The sequence below is a fragment of the Ahaetulla prasina genome, chromosome 4 (genome assembly GCF_028640845.1).
Source record: "Ahaetulla prasina isolate Xishuangbanna chromosome 4, ASM2864084v1, whole genome shotgun sequence".
Lineage (NCBI taxonomy): Eukaryota > Metazoa > Chordata > Lepidosauria > Squamata > Colubridae > Ahaetulla > Ahaetulla prasina.
In genome coordinates this window covers 145,187,482-145,210,474 of record NC_080542.1, presented here as the reverse complement: position 1 = coordinate 145,210,474, position 22,993 = coordinate 145,187,482, and the positions used below count along the sequence as shown (strand labels likewise).

Genomic DNA, 22,993 nt, shown 5'->3' with positions numbered 1-22,993 from the left:
GTTCCGCTTCTCATCCAAGAAGCTTCTTCAGTTCTGACTCGATGGTGGGGAACGGAAGGATTTATACTCCTTGCAGACAGCTGGTCATAAATCTTCCCATTCCACACCCTCCGGTCAGAGCTGAAGAAGCTTCTTGGATAAGAAGCAAAATGTCTTCAAAAGGAGAAAAAAAAACTACCAGAAAGTCCAGTCGCCTCTTGGACTTTTGAGACACCTTTGGGACAACCATAACTTGGAATTTGGGATGACACCCTTGGAACGGTGTGAGAGTAAGTGTTGTGACCCAGGCCCAAGTAGGAAATTCAGTCAGTGTAAAAACAAACAAACAAACTTTATTAGAATAGCTGAGAATTAACTCATTCCCAGTGTAGTTCAACCAAATTAAAGCAAATTCCTCCCAACACAAATTCTTCAGTCCTTTCACCAACCTTGGTCCAATTAGGGAACTGCCAAAGGCCTTTCTTGGCAAAAGTTCAGAAGATACCGATACGAAACGAAGGCAACAAGACAAAGCTATCAACATTGTTTTCTGGCAAAGAGCCCAAACACCGTTGCTGGTCTTTTAAGCCTTATGGGAGGGGCCAGTCATCTCTTGGCCCTACTCCCCAGTCGTCCTCTTTGCTTGAGCTGCTCAGCTCTTCTCATGCGTGCATTAGGAACAGGCTCCTCCTGTTCCTCTGCCTCACTACTGTCAGCATCTGGAGGCTCCGGAGTCCGCACATCACTCCCCAATGGCCCTGGCCCCACCTCTGCCTCCGATGCAGAGCCCTCATCCGGGCCTTCCCCAACCTCCAGGACTGGCCCATGTTCTTCCTCAGCCTCATAGCTGTCTGACTCAACTGCCAGCTCTGCAGGCAGCTGCTGGCGGACCACAACAGTTTAAGGAATGGATTTCCAGAGGAAAAATTGCAAACTGCAGGAACCATTTGCACCACTCAGGTGACCCTGAGGACATAGATCAGGGGCCTCCAACCTTGGCAACTTTAAGCCTGGCAGACTTCAACTCGCAGAATGCCCCAGCCAGCAAAGCTGGCTGGGGCATTCTGGGAGTTGAAGTCCTCCAGGCTTAAAGTTACCAAGGTTGCAGACCCCTGACATAGATAAATCTCCAAGTGGCCTCAATGACTCGCTAAAGGGATGCAAACGATCAGCTGTCTGCAAGGAGTATACATCCTTCCTTCAGAGCTGAAAATGCTTCTTGGATGAGAAGCGAAACGTCCAGCTGCCTCCTGAAGAGCCACCTTTGGGACAGCCGTGACCTGGATGACTGAGGATCTCCATAGACAATCAGCCAATGCTGAAGGAAACCAACCCTGACTGAAAGGACAGATCTTGAAGCCGAAGCTCAAATATTTTGGTCACCAAATGGAGAAAAAAAAGAGAGAGGGAGTTAATGAAGGGTTGGAGAAGTCCCTGAAGTTGGGAAAGATGGAGGGCGAAAAGAGAAGGGTGGGGGGGGTGGCATAGGATGAGATGGTTAGATAGTGCCAACTACACAAGGGACACAAATCTGGGCAGTCTGAGAGACTACAGCGGAGGATACTGGTGTGTCCTGGTGTGAAAAAATGGTCATTTTCCATAAGACGCTTTTTCAGCGTCATCTGTTGTAAGTCGAGGACTACCTGTAGTCTGCCGTAACTTTGAACCGTCACTAAGTGGTTATTAAGTGAGGACTTCCTGCACTTTTCATTACTTCGGCTTCTCTGTCTTTTCCCCCAATCCTCGGGGCTGTGCATAACCAAAGGCTGAGTTTTAGCCAAGAAAGCAGGAGAAGCTGAGAGAAGAGGGATGCAGCTTCTGGACCAAAGTCTGCCCCAAACCCAAGAAGAAGGGCCTCTGTGGCTCAGACTGCTAAGACAGTCTGTTATTAACACAGCTGCCTACAATTACTGCAGGTTCTAGTCCCGTGCTCCCGGGTCTAGTTGCTCCCGTGTAACACCGCTCCTGCGCAGTCTGCACTGGCTACCTGTGGTCTTTCGGGTGCGCTTCAAGGTGTTGGTTACCACCTTCAAAGCGCTCCATGGCTTAGGGCACGGGTACTTACGAGACTGCCTGCTGTTACCTTATGCCTCCCACCGACCCGTACGCTCTCACACAGAGGGTCTTCTCAGGGTGCCATCCGCCAAGCAATGTCGGCTGGCGGCCCCCAGGGGTAGGGCCTTCTCTGTTGGAGCACCTACCCTCTGGAACGAACTTCCCTCCGGTTTGCGCCAATTACCTGACCTTCGGACCTTTCGTCAGGAATTAAAAACTCATTTATTAATTCAAGCGGGACTGGCTTAATTTTTAAACTTTTTGAATTTTAATAATTGTAATTGGGGTATTTTTATGAATTTTATGGGTCAAATTTGACGGTTTTAAATTTTCGGCCATTTATAGAATATGTTATTTTAACTTTTGTCTTAATTTGTATATTGTACTGTTTTTATTCTGGCTGTACACCGCCCTGAGTCCTTCGGGAGAAGGGCGGTATAAAAATCTAAATAATTAATAAATAAATAAATAAATAGTCCCACCAGGCCCAAGGTTGACTCAGCCTTCCATCCTTTATAAGGTAGGTAAAATGAGGACCCAGATTGTTGGGGGCAATAAGTTGACTTTGTATATAAATATACAAATAGGATGAAGACTATTGCTTGATGTAGTGTAAGCCGCCCTGAGTCTTCGGAGAAGGGCGGGATAAAAATGCAAATAAAAAAAAAAAGGAGAGCAAATTGAAGCAGCGAAATAGCAAACTCTACCCCATTTCTTTCAAAACAAGTTATATCCCCCCCTCCCCATCTACCAGGAGGTTGAAGTGGGATGCGGGGGGGGGGGGGGACAGACAGGATGGTTAGATCTGTGGGCGTCCTGTGAAAACAAAAATTTCAACCTGCCAAAGATGACAACAGGCTAACAAGTTGGGGGGAGACCACAAGGAAGACAGGAAAGTCAGGCTCCACAGCTCTGCAATTACACCGTGGAGGTGAGAAATAAACAGGAGAAAATCAAGGGCACCTGACCCAGGAGCAAGAGAGGAAAACCGGGCAGGCGAGAGAGTGACGGCGCCCCGCGCTGTAAATGCGACTCGTTTTTTTGATAAAGGTTTTTTCAAACGCTACCTGCCTGTTTGGAATTGCGAGCTAATGGACAGCGGAGGTTAAAAAAATAATAAAAATAAAACTGCCTGAAATTTACTGCAACGGACATTGCTTGAAAAAAAAAAATTAATAGCTTGCCATTTTCCTGTATTTCCGTTAAGTACTCGAGTGAACGACCGCGGCTTGAGAATTGGGAACAGAACTTCCAACGGTGGGGAGGGAGCCCAGCCTGAATTCATTCGTTTTATTTATTAACTAAATGTTTATGACACCCCCTCTCCGCTGAAAGGAGATTCCGGGGCTCCATTTTATGACCTTTTTTTTTTTTTTTTTGCCACGGTGGTTAAGCAAGCCACTGCAGTTGTTCAGTGAATTAACTGCCTGGTCTTTAAATGAATCCAGCTTCCCGCTCCCCACTCAAACCCCGGTTGACTTTCCTGAGTTCCCGAGGCCAGGTGATTGTCATCTGGGTTCTTGGCAACAAATTCACTTTTACGACGGGATTGCAGAATTGTGTGGTCCCAGGAGAGCAGCGTTTGCGACCGTAACCCAGCCAGCCCTCTTGCAAGTCACTGAGGGAGTCAGGAGGAAATTCACCCGTTGCGATCGCGCAGTGTCTTGCTTAATAACTCTGGCAATCCACTTAACAATGGTGGTTAAAAAGAAGCTGGTAAAACTATGCAATGCCTCACTTAACAACCACATCATTTTTAACTCTAAATTTTTGGTCCCTACTGTACGGGTAGTCCTCAACTTAGGACCACAACCGAGCCAAAAATTTCTGTTGTTCAAGCAAGACATTTGTTCCATTTCGCCCAGTTCACGACCTTTCTTGCCTTGGTTGTTAAAGTGAACCATTGCAGTTGATTTAAGTTGGTAACACAGTTGTTAAGTGAATCTGGCTTCTCTTACGGACTTTGCTTGTCAGACGGTCACAAAAGGGGATTATGTAACCTGGGAGACTATAATTGTCATAGGTATGAAACAGTTGCCCAGTGTCCAAATTTTGATCACATGATAACAGGGATGCGGCAATGGTAGTAGGTGTGAAAAACAGTCATTGAGTCCTTTTTTTCGGTGTTACTGTAATTTCAAATAGTCACTAAATGAATAGTTGTAAATTGAGAACTAGCTGTATTGATAACTCCCAGAGTCCTCAGCCAGCAAAGCTGGCTGAGGAACTCTGGGAGTTGAAGTCCAAAAGTCAAGGACCAAGTTTGACAGCACTAAATGAATAGTTGTAAATTGAGAACTAGCTGTATTGATAACTTGCACCTGTTGGCAAGGGAGGGAGGGAGAAAGAGAGAAACAGATGATAGATAAATATATGGATGGATGGGTGGATGGATGGATGGATAGATGGATAGATAGATGGATGGATGAATAGATGAATGGATAAATGGATGGATGGATGGATGGATGGATAGATGGATAGATGAATGGATAAATGGATGGATGGATAGATGAATGGATAAATGGATGGATGGATGGATGAATAGATGAATGGATAAATGGATGGATGGATGGATGGATGGATGGATGGATGGATGGATGGATGGATGGATGGATGGATGGATGGATGGATAGATGGATAGATGAATGGATAAATGGATGGATGGATGGATGGATGGATAGATGGATAGATGAATGGATAAATGGATGGATGGATGGATGGATGGATAGATGGATAGATGAATGGATAAATGGATGGATGGATGGATGGATGGATGGATGGATGGATGGATAGATGAATGGATGGATGGATAGATGGATGGATAAATGGATGGATGATAGATGGATAGATGGATGGATGATGGATGGATGGATGGATGGTGGATGATCGATAGATAGATTAGGTAGGTAGGTAGGTAGGTAGGTAGATAGATAGATAGATAGATAGATAGATAGATAGATAGATAGATAGATAGATAGACAGACAGATAGATAGACAGATGAAGGATGGATGATAAAGAGAGAGACAGAGACAAAGAGACAAAGAAGATAGATACAGAGAGAAATGATAGAGGGATACAGAGAAACAAAGAGAAACAGAGAAGATAGACAGAGAGATGAGAGAGAGAGAGAGAGGTACAGTGAGAGATGATAAAGACAGAGACCGAAAGAAACAGAAAAGTTAGATACAGAGACAGATGAGAGAGAAAGAGAGGGAGAGGGAAGGAGAGAGAGAGAGAGAGATTCACTTAACAATTGTGGCAGGAAAATTTGTAAAATGCGGCAAAATTTACATATGTCTCACTTAACAACTAGAAATTTTGGCCACAACTGTGGTCGTAGGTCGAGGATTACCTGTACACACATGCACACACTCGCAGATACATACCAATTTCCTTTGGGCATAAAATACAGGTTAGGATTTCCTTGGCTATGCTGCCTGATCACATTTAGGTAGGCATGTGTGCATTGATTTGACTGAAGTAAAAGGATGACATGAAATTAGACTTGTTGGGGTGTTGTTATTGGTATCTTTTTTTCCCTGCTCGCTCCTTTTTCTTCATTTTCTTTGGAAAAAGGCCCCTGGCATTTCAGTCAGAGGCCGAATGTTCTAGATAAATGTGCAGATTGCAGCATAACTGGACTTTGCCCTCCCCCGAAATATTTTACCTGGAATGACCTGTGATTCTGGTAATCTGCAGTCTTGTTTTCCCTAACTGACCCTGGGAGAGATCTTCAAAAAAGTGAAGATCCATTAATTATGATTAATGAAACGTAGAAGGTAGTCTAAACAACTCTGAGTGGCTTAAAATTTAGTGCAGAAATAAACTGGCTAAGGGGGAGAGCAAGAAAATGGGTAAAATCATTTCTCTGTTTAAAGCCTCTGAAAAAAAGCTAATTAAATGCCTTCCTATCAGTAGGTCCTTGGTGCTCTGTGAGTTCAGCGGTTTTCTTGCAGACATTTCATGACCCAACTAGATAATATCATCAGTGCTGCAAGGAGGAGGAGGAGGAGGAGGAGGAGGAGGAGGAGGAGGAAAAAGACTTGGCTGCTTTCTTGCAGACACTTCATGACCCAACTAGATAATATCATCAGTGCTGCAAGGAGGAGGAGGAGGAGGAGGAGGAGGAGGAGGAAGAGGAGGAGGAAGAAAAAGACTTGGCTGCTTTCTTGCAGACACTTCATGACCCAACTAGATAATATCATCAGTGCTGCAAGGAGGAGGAGGAGGAGGAGGAGGAGGAAGAGGAGGAGGAAGAGGAGGAGGAAAAAGACTTGGTTGCTTTCTTGCAGATACTTCATGACCCAATTAGGTGACATTATCAATGGTGGAAAGGGAGTGGCATTTGCTCTATGTTTATATACCAGTGAATTGCATCTCAGTGTTGGTAGGAATATTTCTTTCTTGGTGATCGTTGATTAGGCTATTGTTTACGGTTAGCTTGTTCGTCTGAATCGGTAGTTTCTTGATTGGGTTATTGTTTAACTTCTTGCTTGTTGGCCAATATTAATCTCTAGATTGTTCCATTACCTCTAGCTGGGTCATTGTCTGGAAAAAAAAAACACCACCAGAGATCTCACAGTTCTCCTCCTCCTTCCCTCTCCTCCTCCTCCTCCTCCTTCTTCTCCTTCTTCTCCTTCTCCTCCTCCTCCTCTTTAGCACTGATGCTCTTACCTAGCTTGGTAATCTAATGTCCGCCTGAAATCCCCCGAGCTTAGAAAGCACCAAGGAACCCACAATTCAGTCCTGAGTTACAAATATTTTCTTTTAGCCATATCAGTCATATCTGTCAAAACCACAATTCCTAGTTAGCACAGGTGAAATCTGAGAAGTCTGTAAGTTGTGCTACTAATGAAGCTGTAAGTCTGTAAGTTGTGCTACTAAGTGTTCTGTCCCCCTCGCCTCAGTCCAAGCGATGACTTAATTAGCCGGCAACTATCAACTCTGGCAGCAAACTAGCAAGTGTCTGCCAAGTGACTCTGTTATCTCCCTTCATGAGTCAACCAGGAACAAACAATACTTCAGCTCTAGTTAAGCAGTTGATTTGCTTGCTACGAAGTGGTATAGCAGCTCTTGCTGCTTTTATATCCTGTGGGGTGTGGCTCCATGACTCAGACTTCCTAGGCCTGCCCCACCCCTGCTTCTGTCGTTCCCGCCTCTCCTGCCTATGAAACCTAAGGTCCAGCCAGGCCTGATTGCCATCAGCCGGGTCTGGAGGCGTGGCCTGGGGGGGAAAAGAGTCAGGGGACGGAGGCCTCATTATCTCCTCCACCTGGCCTGCCTCTGGCTCCTGGAGCTGAGCCAGGGACGCCGGTGCTCCCGAGGTAAGTCCTGATGGCCCTTCCCCCTCACTTTCCAAGTCACTTTCTGGCAGGGGGGCCGGCTCGGGGGGCACAAACACAACAATAAGGTTGAGGAAAACTACGAATTATGATGTGCCAAGAACACAGGGAAGGCTATATTGGTCGTATGTTCGACACTCCCTGAACCTTGTTCATATTTCTTGAAAGGTTTTCGATTCTCTTACCGATGGTTAGACGGATCTCTTCTTGCTGATTGGCTAAACCGTCGTAGTAATACAGGTCAAACCGGCGTTCTGTCCTCCAGTCTCCCAGCAAATCCTTTCGCAAGCAGAAGAGGACGCTGAAGTGGCTCTCACTGCATACCACCCAAATTGGAAACCTGGGGGTCTTGAGATAACAGCCCACCTGAGCAAAACGACAAGAAGAAAGAAGAAAGGGCATTTATATAAATTTATAGAGAAACAGCAGTTTAAATCCACACTTTGCTCACGTAAGAATAAAGCCAAAAAACCCAAGCCTGAAGATGATGAGTGAGATCTCATCGAAACATTTCCTAAATACTTTCAATCTTACACGAGAAAAGACCCGAACATACCAAAACCTATGTGTGTATGTATGTGCACACACACACACACACACACACACACACACATATATATTCGTAGGTTGTCACGGGTGTAGGTATGTAGGTCTTGGCATATTCGGATCTTTTCCCGTGTAAGATTGAGAGTATCTTGGTGACGTTTTATAAAGGGCCTCTGTGGCTCAGACTGCTAATGCAGTCTGTTATTAACAGCAGCTGCCTGCAATTACTGCAGGTTCTAGTCCCACCAGGCCCAAGGTTGACTCAGCCTTCCATCCTTTATAAGGTAGGTAAAATGAGGACCCAGATTCTTGGGGGCAATAAGTTGACTTTGTATATAAATATACAAATAGAATGAAGACTATTGCTAACATAATGTAAGCCGCCCTGAGTCTTCGGAGAAGGGCGGGATATAAATGCAAATTTAAAAAAACACGTTTTGACGACTTCTCACTCATCATCTTCAGGCTGATGCTTTCGGCTTCGTGCTTGTGCGAGCAAAGCGTGGTCAGAGCTGCCCATTGTCACATTCCCAGAACACAGGATGTTTCCACACAGCCCATTAACCAGGTCGTTACAATGCAAAAGACTAGGACCACACCCACACAGGATGCTACGAAACAGCCGACCAATCTGCAAACACCCACTCCATCTACCAATCAAGATGCAACCACACAGCCAACCAACCCACTCACAGCAACACTCCCCACCTCCCCACCAGTATTTATAGAGAGACGGCAGCTCCGGCCACGCTTTGCTTGCACAAGCACAAAGCCGAAAGCACCAGCCTGAAGATGATGAGTGAGACCTCGTCGAAACGTCGCCAAGATACTCTCAACCTTACATGGGAAAAGACCCGAATATGCCAAAACCTACATATTATATATGAAAGAGGGGGTCAAAGAGGCCGTCTAGGTCAAAACTGAACAGCCCTTTCTCAACAGAGTAGTGGGAGGGATACGACATCACCTATCTCCATTCTACAACACAAGCCCTTTCAGCAGCTCCAAGAAGGCTCCACAAACATTTGCACCACTCAAGTGACCCTGAGGACACAGATAAACCTCCAAAAGGACGCAAATGACCAGCCTTGTCTGCAAGGAATAAAAAAATCCTTCCATTCCTCACCATCCAGTCAAAGCTGGAGAAGCTTCTTGGATGAGATGTGAAACGTCTTCAAAGAAAAACAAAGGAAGTCCAGTTGCCTCTTGAAAAAAAAACCCTTTGGGACAACCGTGGATGACTGAGAATCTCCATAAACTAAGTCCACAGGTCTAAAAAGTCCCCAAAGTTGAGAAACACATCCTCGGATAACTGTTTTCTCTATTTTAAAAGCCATTGTTTGACTCTCCCCAGTTATTCTCTTTCTTGGCTGGGCTGCATAAGTTCTTGAACTGCGAAGAGAGATTCCAAGTTTAGAGCGATGCTCCCCAAAGGGGAACAAAAGGGCCCATTCAGCTGGGGAAGATAAAATCGGACGGATTTCCTTTCTTAAGCGCTGGCATATGGTAGCACTTTGCAAAGCAAATGTGGCCTTTTAGTTCCCTTGAGCTCCAACCTCAGAGTCTCTTTTAATGTCCAGTTAGAAACACACTGGGGTATTTCTTTGGAGTGAAGCCACTGATTCCTGCCCAAATTTTTAAAAAGTTTAAAAGCTTCGCAGCAGATTTCCCAAAAAATATATGATGAAAGGTTGCAGGAATTGGGTACGTCTAGTTCAATGAAAAGAAGGACTAGCATAACATGATGGTAGCCTTCCAATATTTGAGGGGACTGCCATAAAGAAGAGAGGTTCCACCTATTGTCCAAAGCACCCGAAGGCAAGACAAGAAGCAACGGATGGAAGCTAACCAAAGATAGAAGCAACCTAGAACTGAGGAGAAACTTCCTGACAGTGAGAAAAATCAACCAGTGGAACAACAGAAGTTGTGGGTGCTCCAGTCCTGGAGGTTTTTACACTTTGAAGGCAACATATATATCTCTGCCCAATTTCTTTTTACAGTTATTTATTTATTTATTTATTTATTTATTTATTTATTTATTTATTTATTTATTTATTTATTTATTTATTTATTTATTTATTTTTTCACATTTTTATACCGCCCTATCTCCCTAGGGACTCAGGGCGGTTTACAGCCAGATAAAACGTACATAAAAATACAAAATAAAACATCAATTAAAAAACTTATTAAATAATAATAAATAAGTTATAGTATCACCTCCAAGTAGCCAAAGAGGTCGCCTTAATCCAAGCAATTGTTCAGCGCCTCTGAGCAATTATTAACAGTTGGAAACTAATCAGGGAGTGAAACAACTTAGAACTAAATAGGAAATTTCCTGCCAGTGAGAACAATTAACCAGTGGAACGACTTGCCTCAAGAAGTTGTGGGTTCTCCATCATTGGATGTTTTTAAGAAGAGATTGGACAATCATTTCTCTGAAATGGTATAGGGTCTCCTGCCTGAGCAGTAGGTTGGTCTAGAAGAGGGGTCTCCAACCTTGGCAACTTTAAGCCTGGCAGACTTCAACTCCCAGAACCCTTGGAAAGATGGAAGGCTGAGTCAACCTTGAGCTGATGAGATTTGAACTGCTGGCACTTGGCAGAATTAGCCTGCAATACTGCATTCGAACCACTGGGAGGGAGGGAGGGAGGGAGGGAGGGAGGGAAGGGAAGGAAAGGGAAAGGAGGGAGGGAGGGAGGGGAAGGAAGGAAAGGGAAAGGAGGGAGGGAGGGAGGAATAGCAAAAACACTTAGACTTATATACCACTTCACAGTGCTTTTACAGCCCTCTCTAAGCGGTTTACAGAGTCAGCCTATCGCCCCCCCAACCATCTGGGTCCTCATTTTACCCACCTCGGAAGGATGGAAGGCTGAGTCAACCTTGAGCCTGGTGAGATTCGAACTGCCAAATTACAGGCAGCCGGCAGAAGTAGCCTGCAGTACTGCACTCTAACCACTGCACCACCGTGGCTCATAAAGAGTAAAATAAAGAGGAAAGAATAAAATAAAAAGAGGAACGTAAAGAGTAAAATAAAAAGCAAAGATTAAAGTAAAAGAGGAGCATTATGGAGGCCGACGAGTGTTGAACAAAGTGAGAAGCAGACAATGTGCAGAAGGAGAAATGATTTCTCCACTTGGACCTCAGGAGTTTTCACTTTCTAGAACCTGCGGTATTTCTCTCGGGGATTTAATCTCTTTTAGCTTCGGACAAGAGGAATGTCTGCATTTCTGGATGGATAATTGCAAGGGATTAGATTCCACTTCGGTTTCTGGCCGTGCCAACATCAACACCAAACAGCTCAAAAAGGGTATTTCTGAGATTTTTTTTTTTTTCATGCTTCTCCAGCAAATGAAGTTGTCCTCCCTCACCCACCAAAATACAGGCAAACCTTCTTACTTTTTTAGTTTATTTTATTTTGTTATCCCTTCTGTGTACAGAGATACATTTCAAACTAAGCCCTATTAGGAATACCGGCACGTTTTCAGTTAAGCAATCTTTTAATTGATTATAAAGTTCTCATTTAGGGAGAGAAAGAAATTGGAATGACTGGCAAAAACAATTCCCCAAAGACTCAAGTCTTCAAAATCCATGTTTCTACAATTTGGCAACTTGAAGATGTGCGGCCTTCAATTCCCAGTATTCCCAGTAAAGCCGGCTGGAGAATTCTGGGTATTGAAGTCCACACATCTCCAAGGTAAAAAGGCTGAGAACTGATGTGGGAACCATCCAGATTCCAATTTTGCAACTTATAGGTAGTCTTTGACTCACAACAATTCGTCTAGGGATTGTTCGAAGCTACAACAGCGCTGAAAAAAGTGATTTATGACCATTTTTTCACACTTACGACCGCTGCACCATCTCCATGGTCAGGTGATCAAAATTCAAATGCTAACCATCTGGCTCATATTTATGACACCTGCAGCGTCCCGGGGAGCCACGTGATCCCCTTTTGTGACCTTCTGACAAGCAAAGTCAACAGGGAAGCCAGATTACACTTAACAACCGTGTTACCAATTTAACGACTGCAGTGATTAACTTAGAAACCGTGGCAGGAAAGGTCGCAAAATGAGACAAAACTCGCTTAAGAAATGTCTCGATTAGCAACAGAGCAACAATTATGGTTGTTAGCTTAGTAGAAAAAAAGGAAGTTACTTGAAATGGAATTAAGGAGAAAACTGGCGTAGAGAACAAGGCGGAAGACAGAGAGAGATACAGGCCGAAACAGCAAATGTTTGTGTTGACTTCAGTGGCGACCAAAATCTTGTTAGCTGAACTCAAATAAACTCAACCTCCTTTTGAGTTACTTGATGGATAGATTAGTTTGGGATAACAGAATAACAGAGTTGGAAGGGATTTTGGAGGTCTTCTACTCCAATCCCTTGCTCAGGCAGGAGACCCTATACCAATGATGGCTAACCTTTTCTGGACCAAGTGCCCAAAGCGTGTGCGCACACACGTGAATGCGCGCATGCCCAAACCCCCCAAATGCAACGTGCCCATGGTCTCTGCTGCATACACCCCACCCTCCCACCTCCGCATGCTCGCGCAGCCCCCGCACACACCCCACACCCCCGCATGCACGGCAGAGACCCAACGACCAGCTGGCCAGCAGGAGGTGCACAAATATGCGCAGCGGAGCTGAACTGGGGTGACAGTGCCCTGCCCAGAGAAAGCCCTGCGTGCAACTTATGGCACGCATGCCATAGGTTCGTCATCATGGCCCTATACCATTTCAAATAAATGGCTGTTCAATCTCTTCAGTGTTGGAGAACTCACAACTTCTGAAGTCAACCTATTGCATTGGTTGATTGTTCTCAATGTTGGGAAATTCCTCCTTAGTTCCAGGTTACTTCTCTCCTTGATGAGTTTCCACCCATTGCTTCTTGTTCTACCCTCAGGTGCTTTGGAGAATAGCTTGACTCCCTCTTCTTTGTGACAACCCCTGAGATATTGGAAGACTGCTATCATGTCTCCCTTGGTCCTTTTTTTCATTAAACTAGACCCACCCAATTCCAGCAACTGCTCTTAATATGTTCTAGCCTCCAGTCCCTTAATCATCTTTGTTGCTCCTCTCTGCACTCTTTCTCGAGTTTTTTTTAATATCGTGGCGACCAAAACTGGTTGCAGTATTCCAGGTTTGGTCTTAGCAAGGCCTTATAAAGCTGTACCCCCACTTCATGTGATTTCAGACGAAGGGGCGTTAATACCAGCTGTTCCGCAAGTCTTCTCCATACCTGGCAGACGTCATAATGCTCAAAGAGTGACAGCAAGCCCAGGTCGCTACGGCCATCGATGCCTTTCAGGACAGTGATGTTGCCGTTTCCTGAGTCCAGCTCCATCACATCGTTGAAGACGTTGGATACGGCCTTGCCGGTCAGTAGCAAGTTGACCAGTTCCTAGTTTCAGGAGAAGAAAATGGTGGGTCGATTAGGCACTGGACGGATGGAGATAAGGTAAAATAAAATAACGGATGGAGATAAGATAAAATAAGATAACCGTTTTTTGGTTATAAGGTAAACGTAAAGGTTCCCTTCGCACATACGTGCTAGTCGTTGCCGACTCTAGGGGGCGGTGCTCATCTCCGTTTCAAACCCGAAGAACCAGCACTGTCCGAAGACGTCTCCATGGGCATGACTCAACGCCAAAGGCGCATGGAGTGCTGTTACCTTCCCACCAAAGGTGGTCCCTATTTTTTCTATTTGCATTTTTATGTGCTTTTGAAACTGCTAGGTTGGTGGAAGCTGGGACAAGTAACGGGAGCTCACCCCATTACACGGCAGCAGTAGGGATTCGAACCGCCAAGCTGCCGACCTTTCGATCGACAAGCTCAACATCCTAGCCCCTGAGCCACCGTGTCCCTCTGTTTTTGGTTATAGGGAAGCTTAATAGGAATAGGAAAAGGATGGCGAAAAGGCGGAGGAAAAAGGACGCTGCGCTAGGAGGAGACTCTATGGTGGGGGAACTGGACTTCTGGTCGGCTCCAGAATTGAACGGGGAGCTTCCGGTTAGGCTCTTTGTGGCTCTTTGAGTGTTTAAGGCAGGGGTGTCCAAACTTGGCAACTTTAAAACTTGTGGACTTCAACTCCCAGAATTCCTCAGCCAGCTGGGAGTTGAATAGAATAGAATAGAATAGAATAGAATAGAATAGAATAGAATAGAATAGAATAGAATAGAATAGAATAGAATAGAATAGAATTTATTGGCCAAGTGTGATTGGACACACAAGGAATTTGTTTTGGTGCATATGCTCTCAGTGTATATAAAAGAAAAAAAAATACCTTCATCAAAGGTACAACATATACAACACAAATGATGGTCATAGGTTGCAATTTAACCCTTAATGATAGCAACAAAAAGTTACAGTCATACAGTTCTAAGTGGAAAGAGATTGGTGATGAAAACGATGAGAAGATTAATAGTAGTGTAGATTTAGTAAATAGTCTGACAGTGTTGAGGGAATTATTTGTTTAGCAGAGTGATGGCCTTCGGGAAAAAACTGTTCTTGTGTCTAGTTGTTCTGGTGTGCAGTGCTCTATAGCGTCGTTTTGAGGGTAGGAGTTGAAACAGTTTATGTCCAGGATGCGAGGGATCTGCAAATATTTTCACGGCCCTCTTCTTGATTCGTGCAGTATACAGGTCCTCAATGGAAGGCAGGTTGGTAGCAATTATTTTTTCTGCAGTTCTAATTATCCTCTGAAGTCTGTGTCTTTCTTGTTGGGTTGCAGAACCGAACCAGACAGTTATAGAGGTGCAAATGACAGACTCAATAATTCCTCTGTAGAACTGAATCAGCAGCTCCTTGGGCAGTTTGAGCTTACTGAGTTGGCGCAGAAAGAACATTCTTTGTTGTCCTTTTTTGATGATGTTTTTGATGTTAGCTGTCCATTTGAGATCTTGCGATATGATAGAACCCAGAAATTTGAAGGTTTCTACTGTTGATACTGTGTTGTCAAGTATTGTGAGAGGTGGAAGTATGGAAGGGTTTCTCCTAAAGTCTACCACCATTTCTACAAGTCTTAAAGTCTTTAAAGTCTTAAAGATAAAAGTTAAAGTTTAAAGTTTTAAAGTTAAAGTTTAAAATCTTAAAGTTGCCAAGTTTGGACACCCCTGGTTTAAGGTTATCCATCACTGTTCTAGGGGAACAAAGAAGGCAGATTCATCAGCCACCCAAAGGAACAGAAAACAGATATAAAAGAGAACCAGTTTGTTCCAGTGATTGAGGCACCAGGCTAGAGACTGGGAGAGACCAGGAGAGTTTTAGCCTTGCCTTAGCTGTGAAAGCTGGCTGGGTGGCTTTGGGCCAGTCACTCTCCCTTAGTTTCTAACCCACCTTAAAGGTCAGCTTTTGTGGGGAAAATAAGAGGAGGAAAATGTGCTGGATATGTTTGCCACCTCCAGTTATTTCTAAAATATTAAAAGTGGAATAGAAAACGTTTAATGTGGAAAATAAAGTTAAAAATAATAATTTAATTAAATTAAATATTAAATAAAATAAAATCGAAAATTTAAAATAATAAAATAAAATGTGAAACAAAATAATAAATGAATAAAATGAAATAAAATATAAAATAATAAAATAAAATGTAAATTAAAAATAAAACAATAAAAAATAAAAAATTAAATTAAATTAAAGCCAGGTCAAACTTCAACTTCCTAAAAATGTGTCACAAACGAACCACATTTGAATCTTTCTGTAGGAGTAAGAAGGCGGCAGACTGAACGTGCAACGACGTACCACAGAAGGGGGCCACCACCGAGAAGTCTGCATTAGGGGGCCCCTATGGGTTCAATCGTCTCTAGGACAGGATGTGACACTTTTTGTTTGTTTGTTTGTTTGAGCATGGCACGTGTTAGCCAGGGATCACCAAAAGAGCCTCTGAAAGGAATTTTTTCGGGCGGTGTTGTCTTACCCCAGGGGTAAAATGTAAAATTTGTTACTACCGGTTCTGTGGGCGTGGCTTGGGGGGGTTTAATGTGACTGGGTGGGCATGGTCAACTTTTTTTTTTTTAACTTTTAAAAGCATTTTTTTCTACTTTTTTCTGTAAAAAATGCTTTTAAAAGCCTCTGATGATCAGGCAACTCAGCTGGAATCACCAGAGGAAAAAAAAAAGCTTTTAAAGGGTTCTGATGATCCCAGCTGAGTTGCCCAACCGCTAGAACCTTTTAAAAGCATGTTTTCTACAAGCTCTTCGGCTGAAGAGATTGTAAAAAAATGTTTTTAAAAGGTTCTGACGAGCCCAACTCAGCCACGCGATCATCAGAGGCTTTTTTTTTTTTACTTTTAAAAGCATTTTTTCGGCCGCGGGGGTAGGAGGGGGGGCAGGGATTTTTGCTACCGGTTCTCCAAACCACCCGCCACCATTGCTACTGAATCGGGCAATCCGGTCCGAGCCAAGAGCATTTCACCCCTGTCTTACCCGCAGAAAACCTGAATGCCTGTAGGCAGTCGGAGGAGACTCCTTTCCTATCCCTACACAGTTTAATTGCTCACAGGAATCGAGCTGCCGACGTCAGCAGAACGCAGGCTCAGCATTTTACCACGTGAGCCACCACAGCCCCAGATCAGTGACACTGATCAGGTAATTTACCCTTGTGTGGGACCTGGTGTTGCAGCTTTCCTTGACTTGACCCCTTGGGAACTAACAACTCCGGATGGACTGGTTGGTTAGTTGCAACGCCAACGCACGGACCCTGCTTGGCTACTTACCTGCGTGCAATATCCGTGTGCACCAATCAGTGTGCTTGCGGTGACATCCACATCTCCACGGACTCTGTTGGGGAAGAAAAGCAAGATCCTCATCAAAATTAAATGTACGAAACTTGTGTGTCTTTCTCCTTTTTGCAGCTTGAAATCTGGTTATCTCCCTCAGAAGGTCAACGTTTCTGTTGATAATTGAGACAGTTGTTACGCGAGTTTTGCCCAGTGGTGGAATTCAAATTTTTTTTCACTACCGTTTGTGTAGGTGTGGCTTGGTGGGCACGGCACGGGAAGGAAATTGCAAAATCCCCATTCCCTCCCCACTCCTGGGGGAGGATACTGCAAAATCCCCATTCCCTCCCCACTCCTGGGGGATGGATGTTGCAAAATCCCCATTCATACTCCACTCCTGGAGGATGGATGTTGCAAAATCCCCATTCCCTCCCTACTCCTGGGGGAGGATATTGCAAAATCCCCATTCCCACCCTACTCCTGGGAGAAGGATATTGCAAAATCCCCATTCCCTCCCTACTCCTGGGGGAAGGATATTGCAAAATCCGCATTCATACCCCACTCCTGGGAGAAGGATATTGCAAAATCCCCATTCCCTCCCTACTCCTGGGGGAAGGATGTTGCAAAATCCACATTCATACCCCACTCCTGGGGGAGGATACTGCAAAATCCCCATTCCCTCCCCACTCCTGGGGGATGAATGTTGCAAAATCCCCATTCATACCCCACTCCTGGGGGATGGATGTTGCAAAATCCCCATTCCCTCCCTACTCCTGAGGGAAGGATGTTGCAAAATCCCCATTCCCTCCCTACTCCTGGGGGAAGGATATTGCAAAATCCCCATTCCCTCCCTACTCCTGGGGGAAGGATATTGCAAAATCCGCATTCATAACCCACTCCAGGGAGAAGGATATTGCAAAATCCCCATTCCCTCCCTACTCCTGGGGGAAGGATGTTGCAAAATCTCCATTCCCTCCCTACTCCTGGGGGAAGGATATTGCAAAATCCCCATTCCCTCCCTACTCCTGGGTGAACGATACTGCAAAATCCCCATTCCCTCCCCACTCCTGGGGGAGGATACTGCAAAATCCCCATTCCCACCCTACTCCTGGGAGAAGGATACTGCAAAATCCCCATTCCCTCCCTATTCCTGGGGGAAGGATATTGCAAAATCCCCATTCATACCCCACTCCTGGGGGATGGATGTTGCAAAATCCCCATTCCCTCCCCACTCCTGGGGGAAGGATACTGCAAAATCTCCATTCCCACTCCATTCCGGGACCAGCCAAAGATGGCATTAACCTGTTCTCCGAACCACTCAAAATTTCCGCTACCGGTTCTCCAGAACCTGTCAGAACCTGCTGGATTTCAACCCTGGTTTTGCCCCATTTCATGACCAAGCAACCAGATTTTGATCATGTGACCCCGGGGAATACTGCAACAGTCGTAGGTGTGAAAAATGGCCCTAAGTTGTTTTCTTCAAGTGCCATTATAACTTTGAGTGGTCAGTAAATGAATGGTTAAAGATCAAGGACTACCTGTTATGGAAGGTGTGGATGAAAAACAATCAGATAAGGAGCTTGAAGTCACTAAACTGTGAGAGGAAAAAAAACTTTGAAGGCCTCACCTCAAGCAGTTAAAACGGAGGATGGATGTTTATTATCAGACCTCCAGGATTTTGTTAACGTAGCCTCTCAATGAAATAGATTATTATAAATTATAAATTAGTTCATCTAGCTGTGTTTCCCATCTATCTCTTATCTGGGGGGACTGATATTTAATCCCAGGGATTTGGGGTTCACATTTTGAGAAGGCAGATTCATTTTAACAGCATCTTGTTAGTTCTGCCATCATGTCAAACAATCAAATTCCTGCTTAAATTGCAAGGTTTTGTTTTGTTTTGTTTTGCTTCGCTTGGATGTCAGGAAGAATGTTCCAATGTTAAGTACAGTAGTGGCCAAAATTGTGAAAACCTTTTGGGGAAAGTGTATTTTCTAAAATTAGCTAATAACGCCACTTTTTTTTTTTTGAGTAGTACCATAAAATTATATATCAATGGAAAAATAATTTAATCAATAATGTAATGCAATAACTTTTAGGAAGAATTTGCTATTAGAATAGCAGTTACAGTATAAAGAAGAAAAGTGAAACACGTAGACAAAACCAGATATACAAAAATTATCACTATAGAAAAAACGAGATATACAAAAATTATCACTATGTCAGTTAATCCTTAGTTGGGTAACCTTTACCATGAATTATGGCTTTAAAATGTCTTCCCGTGGAGTGAACCAAGTCTTTTAGTTCTGCAGCTGTTCTGATGTGTAAAACCAAGATTGAAAGATGGCTTCTATTAACTGGGTTTTATTGCTGGGTCACTTCTGACTAACAAGTTTCTTTAGTCGGCTGCTCCATAGATTTTCAATGGGGTGAAGGTCTGGGCTATTCCAAGGCCATTCCAGCAGTGGAATAGGATTCTCTTGAAACTTCAAAAACAACTGGTGGTTATTAGCCATCAAGCTTCAAAAATACACTTTTCCCAAAAGGTTTCCACAATTTTGGCCACTACTGTATCTGTCATAGTTCTCAGGTCATGTTGTAAGCCCTTTTCTTATTTATTTTAAAAAAGAAATTAAATATTTATACCTTTTCACTCAAAAAGAAAAATGAATCCAAACCACAGGATAAATTTTCAAAAGTCAACTGGATTTCCTTGGGTTTTTTTTTTCTTCCCTGAAGTCATTTCTCTTCTCATTCAAGAAGCTTCTTCAGTTCTGACTGAATGGTGGAAGGGGAAGCCTCAACAACTCTCAGAGAGAGCGCTAATGACCAGATGACTGCAAGGAATATAAATCCTCCTATCCTCCACCATTCAGTCACCACTGAAGAAGCTTCCTGGATGAGAAGGGAAACGTTTTCAAGGAATAAAACCAAGAATGTGCAGCTGTCTTTTGAAAAGCAACTTTGAGAGCTGATGGTAAGAGCTGATCCTAACGGAACAGACTGTCTAATGCAGTTTTGTTAAAATCTGGCCACTTTAAAACGGATGCATTCCAACTTCCCCAGCCAAAATATGTTGGCTGGGGAACTCTGGGAGTTGAAGTCCACCCGTCTTAAAGTTGCCAATATCAGCAAACATTGCACGAAGGTATTCCAAATTAGCACTGAGTGCAGATTTGCAAGTGCCCCATATCAAATCCCACCAAATTTCTGAATAATTCTCACAATTCAGTGAAATCTTATCCACTTATTTTGACTCAACCAATAGCAGCTCATGTTCACAAAATGAAATAGAGGTAGTCCTCAACTTATGACCAAAATTAAGCCCAAAGTTTCTGTTGCTAGGTGAGACATTTGTTAAGAGAGTTTTGCCCCATTTTACAACCTATCTTGCCACAGTTGTTAAGTAAATCACTGCAATTATTAGACCAGACTAGACTAGGACTAGGACTAGGACTAGGACTAGGACTAGAATAGAATAGAATAGAATAGAATAGAATAGAATAGAATAGAATTCTTTATTGGCCAAGTGTGATTGGCCACACAAGGAATTTGTCTTGCTCTCAGTGTACATAAAAGAAAAGATACGTTCATCAAAGTACAACACTTAATGATAGTCCTAGGTACAAATTTAACACTTAATGATACAACACAATGATAGTCATAGGGTACAAATAAGCAATCAGGAAACAATCAATATTAATATAAATCGTAATATAAAGTTAGTAACACGGTTGTTAAATGAATCTGCTCATCAGTAGGTCACATGAACCTGGGATACTGCAACCGTCATAAATATGAGTCAGTGGTCAAGTGTCTGAATTTTCATCTCATGACCGGGTGGGATGCAGCAATGATTGAAAATGTAAAAAATGGTATGTCACTTTTTTCAATTTCCATTGTAACTTCGAACGATCACTAAACAAACTGTTCTAAGAACTATCTGTAATACCGTTACAGAAATCTTCCAGTACATCTTGATCCTCTGCATGCTGAAAGCTCTTTTGTTATTATTTTTTTAAAAATAAATTAAATATTTAAACCTTTCTCACTCAAAAAAAAAAAAAAGATGAATCCAAACCACAGGATACATTTTCAATGTCCATATCGGGCTTCCTCTAAAATCGGAGGAGTTTAACTAGGATTTTAACTAAAAGAGGGGGGCGAGAATCACATCTTAAAGTCAAATACTAATTTTTTTGCTTGCTTTAAAAAAAAAACACCTCTGATTCTAAAAATAAAAGCAAGGAATAATTGTAATTGTTCCCTGGAATGCCAAACCGAAGCTCGGCATTATCGAGGAAGTATTTGGACTAAAAAAAGCTTTTTAACGGGCGGCCGTGGAAAGCGAGCTGATCTCACTAAAAAAAGGGTTTATATTAACAAACCACCATCATCAAAGAACAATTCTAAGAGTTGATTTATATTAGGGACTCTTTCAAAGAATGTCAAGTCCCAAACATTGCCGGAAGAAGAAGAAAATGGAAAGTTGGTGAGATTATTGAGTATTTTTCGGCCACCGGCCATTTTTTCACTGAATGACCGGCGCTGTGGAATTCCCATGGCCTTGCTTGAAGCCAACTCACGGATCAAATATGCGTCAGCCAGGAGCTGAGGGACATCGAGTGTGGACAATAGGAGGAAGTTCTAATTCCATCCATGGTTGCAAACGTTCTGGGAACGCCAAGTTGATGCTTAAGGCACTGGAGCAATAGCCACATCTGTGTTTCCCATCATTTTTCCTAGAGAGGCAATAGCCTGCAACATTGAATGGCATTTCTAAAGGTTTAGGAAGCCTCTTTCCAAAAGAAGCCAACTAACATCTCAGTGCACTTGAAGAAGGAGTTGGAGCTCAAGGGTTTTTGACCAGCAGGGCCAATGGGAATTGTTGTTAAAAGGCATAGAGAAAATGGAAGAACGCACACGCTACCAGAAACTTGCAGAAGCTCAGTGTGACTATTTATTTATTTATTTATTCATTCATTCATATTTTTATACCGCCCTATCTCCCTAGGGACTCAGCCAAATAAAAACAACATAAATATACAAAGTAAAACATTAGTCTAAAAAACTTATTAAATAGGCCGAATATTTAAAATAGACATATAAATAATAAAACCCCAATTTAAAACCAAATCTAAAATTTAAACAATTAAAATTTAAAAAATCTAGTCCAGTCCTGCGCAAATAAATAGATGTGTCTTAAGCTCGCGGCGGAAGGTCCGAAGGTCGGGAAGTTGACGAAGTCCTGGGGGAAGCTCGTTCCAGAGGGTGGGAGCCCCCACAGAAAAGGCCCTTCCCCTGGGCGTCGCCAGTCGGCACTGCCTAGCTGACGGCACCCTGAGGAGTCCCTCCCTGTGGGAGCGCACGGGTCGGTGGGAGGCATTCGGTGGCAGCAGACGGTCCCGTAAGTAACCCGGCCCTATGCCATGGAGCACTTTAAAGATCATTACCAAAACCTTGAAGTGCACCCGGAAAACCACAGGTGCAGTCTGCGGAGGAGAGGTGTTACATGGGAGCCACGAGGGGCTCCCTCTATCACCCGCGCAGCCGCATTCTGAACTACCTGGAGTCTCCGGGTGCTCCTCAAGGGGAGCCCCATGTAGAGAGCATTGCAGTAGTCCAGACGAGATGTCACGAGAGCATGAGTGACCGTGCATAAGGCATCCCGGTCTAGAAAGGGGCGCAACTGGCGGACCAGGCGAACCTGGTAAAAAGCTCTCCTGGAGACGGCCGTCAAATGGTCTTCGAAAGACAGCCGTCCATCCAGGAGAACGCCCAAGTTGCGTACCCTCTCCATCAATCGATCGATCAGAATAGAGCTGGAAGGGGCATTGGAGGTCTTCTAATCCAACCCCTGCTCAAGCAGGAGGCCCTATACCATTCCAGACAATCTCTTCTTAAAAACCTCCATAGATGGAACACCCACGACTTCTGGAGGCAAGCTGTTCCACTGGTTAATTGTCCTCACTCTTAAGAAGTTTCTCCTTAATTCCAGGTTGCTTCCCTCCTTGAATAATTTCCATCCATTGTTTCTTGTCTTGCCTTGTGTTGCTTTGGATAACAGGTGGCAGCCCCTCTTCTTTGTGGCAGCCCCCCTCAAATAATGAAATACTGCTATCCTGTCCCACTTAGTCCTTCTTGCCTCTTGACTAGCCATGCCCAGTTCCTGCAATCATTCTTCGTATGTTTTAGCCTCCAGGACTCTAATCATCTTAGTTGCTCTTCTCTGCACACTTTCCAAAGTCTCAACATTTTTTTATTTTGTAACGTGGTGACCAAAACTGGATGTTTTTCAGTATTTCCAGGTTTTGTCTTCCATCCAAGAGGGTTCTACTTTCAAGCCACCAACTGTGGAG

The 22,993-nt window shown here is 43.7% G+C and overlaps 1 protein-coding gene across 5 annotated transcripts in view; it reads right to left on the bottom strand.

Moving 5' to 3' along the window:
- MINDY4 (MINDY lysine 48 deubiquitinase 4) overlaps positions 1-22,993 on the bottom strand; it is a 169,753-nt gene that overhangs the window by 68,591 nt on the left and 78,169 nt on the right. For all 5 annotated transcript variants that reach the window (XM_058180226.1, XM_058180225.1, XM_058180222.1 and 2 more), the window contains 3 exons: positions 16,632-16,695; positions 13,158-13,319; positions 7,563-7,743 (listed from right to left, as the gene is read on the bottom strand). In XM_058180226.1, the coding sequence (XP_058036209.1) occupies positions 7,563-7,743; positions 13,158-13,319; positions 16,632-16,695 (407 nt within the window). The remainder of the gene's footprint in view (positions 1-7,562; positions 7,744-13,157; positions 13,320-16,631; positions 16,696-22,993) is intronic.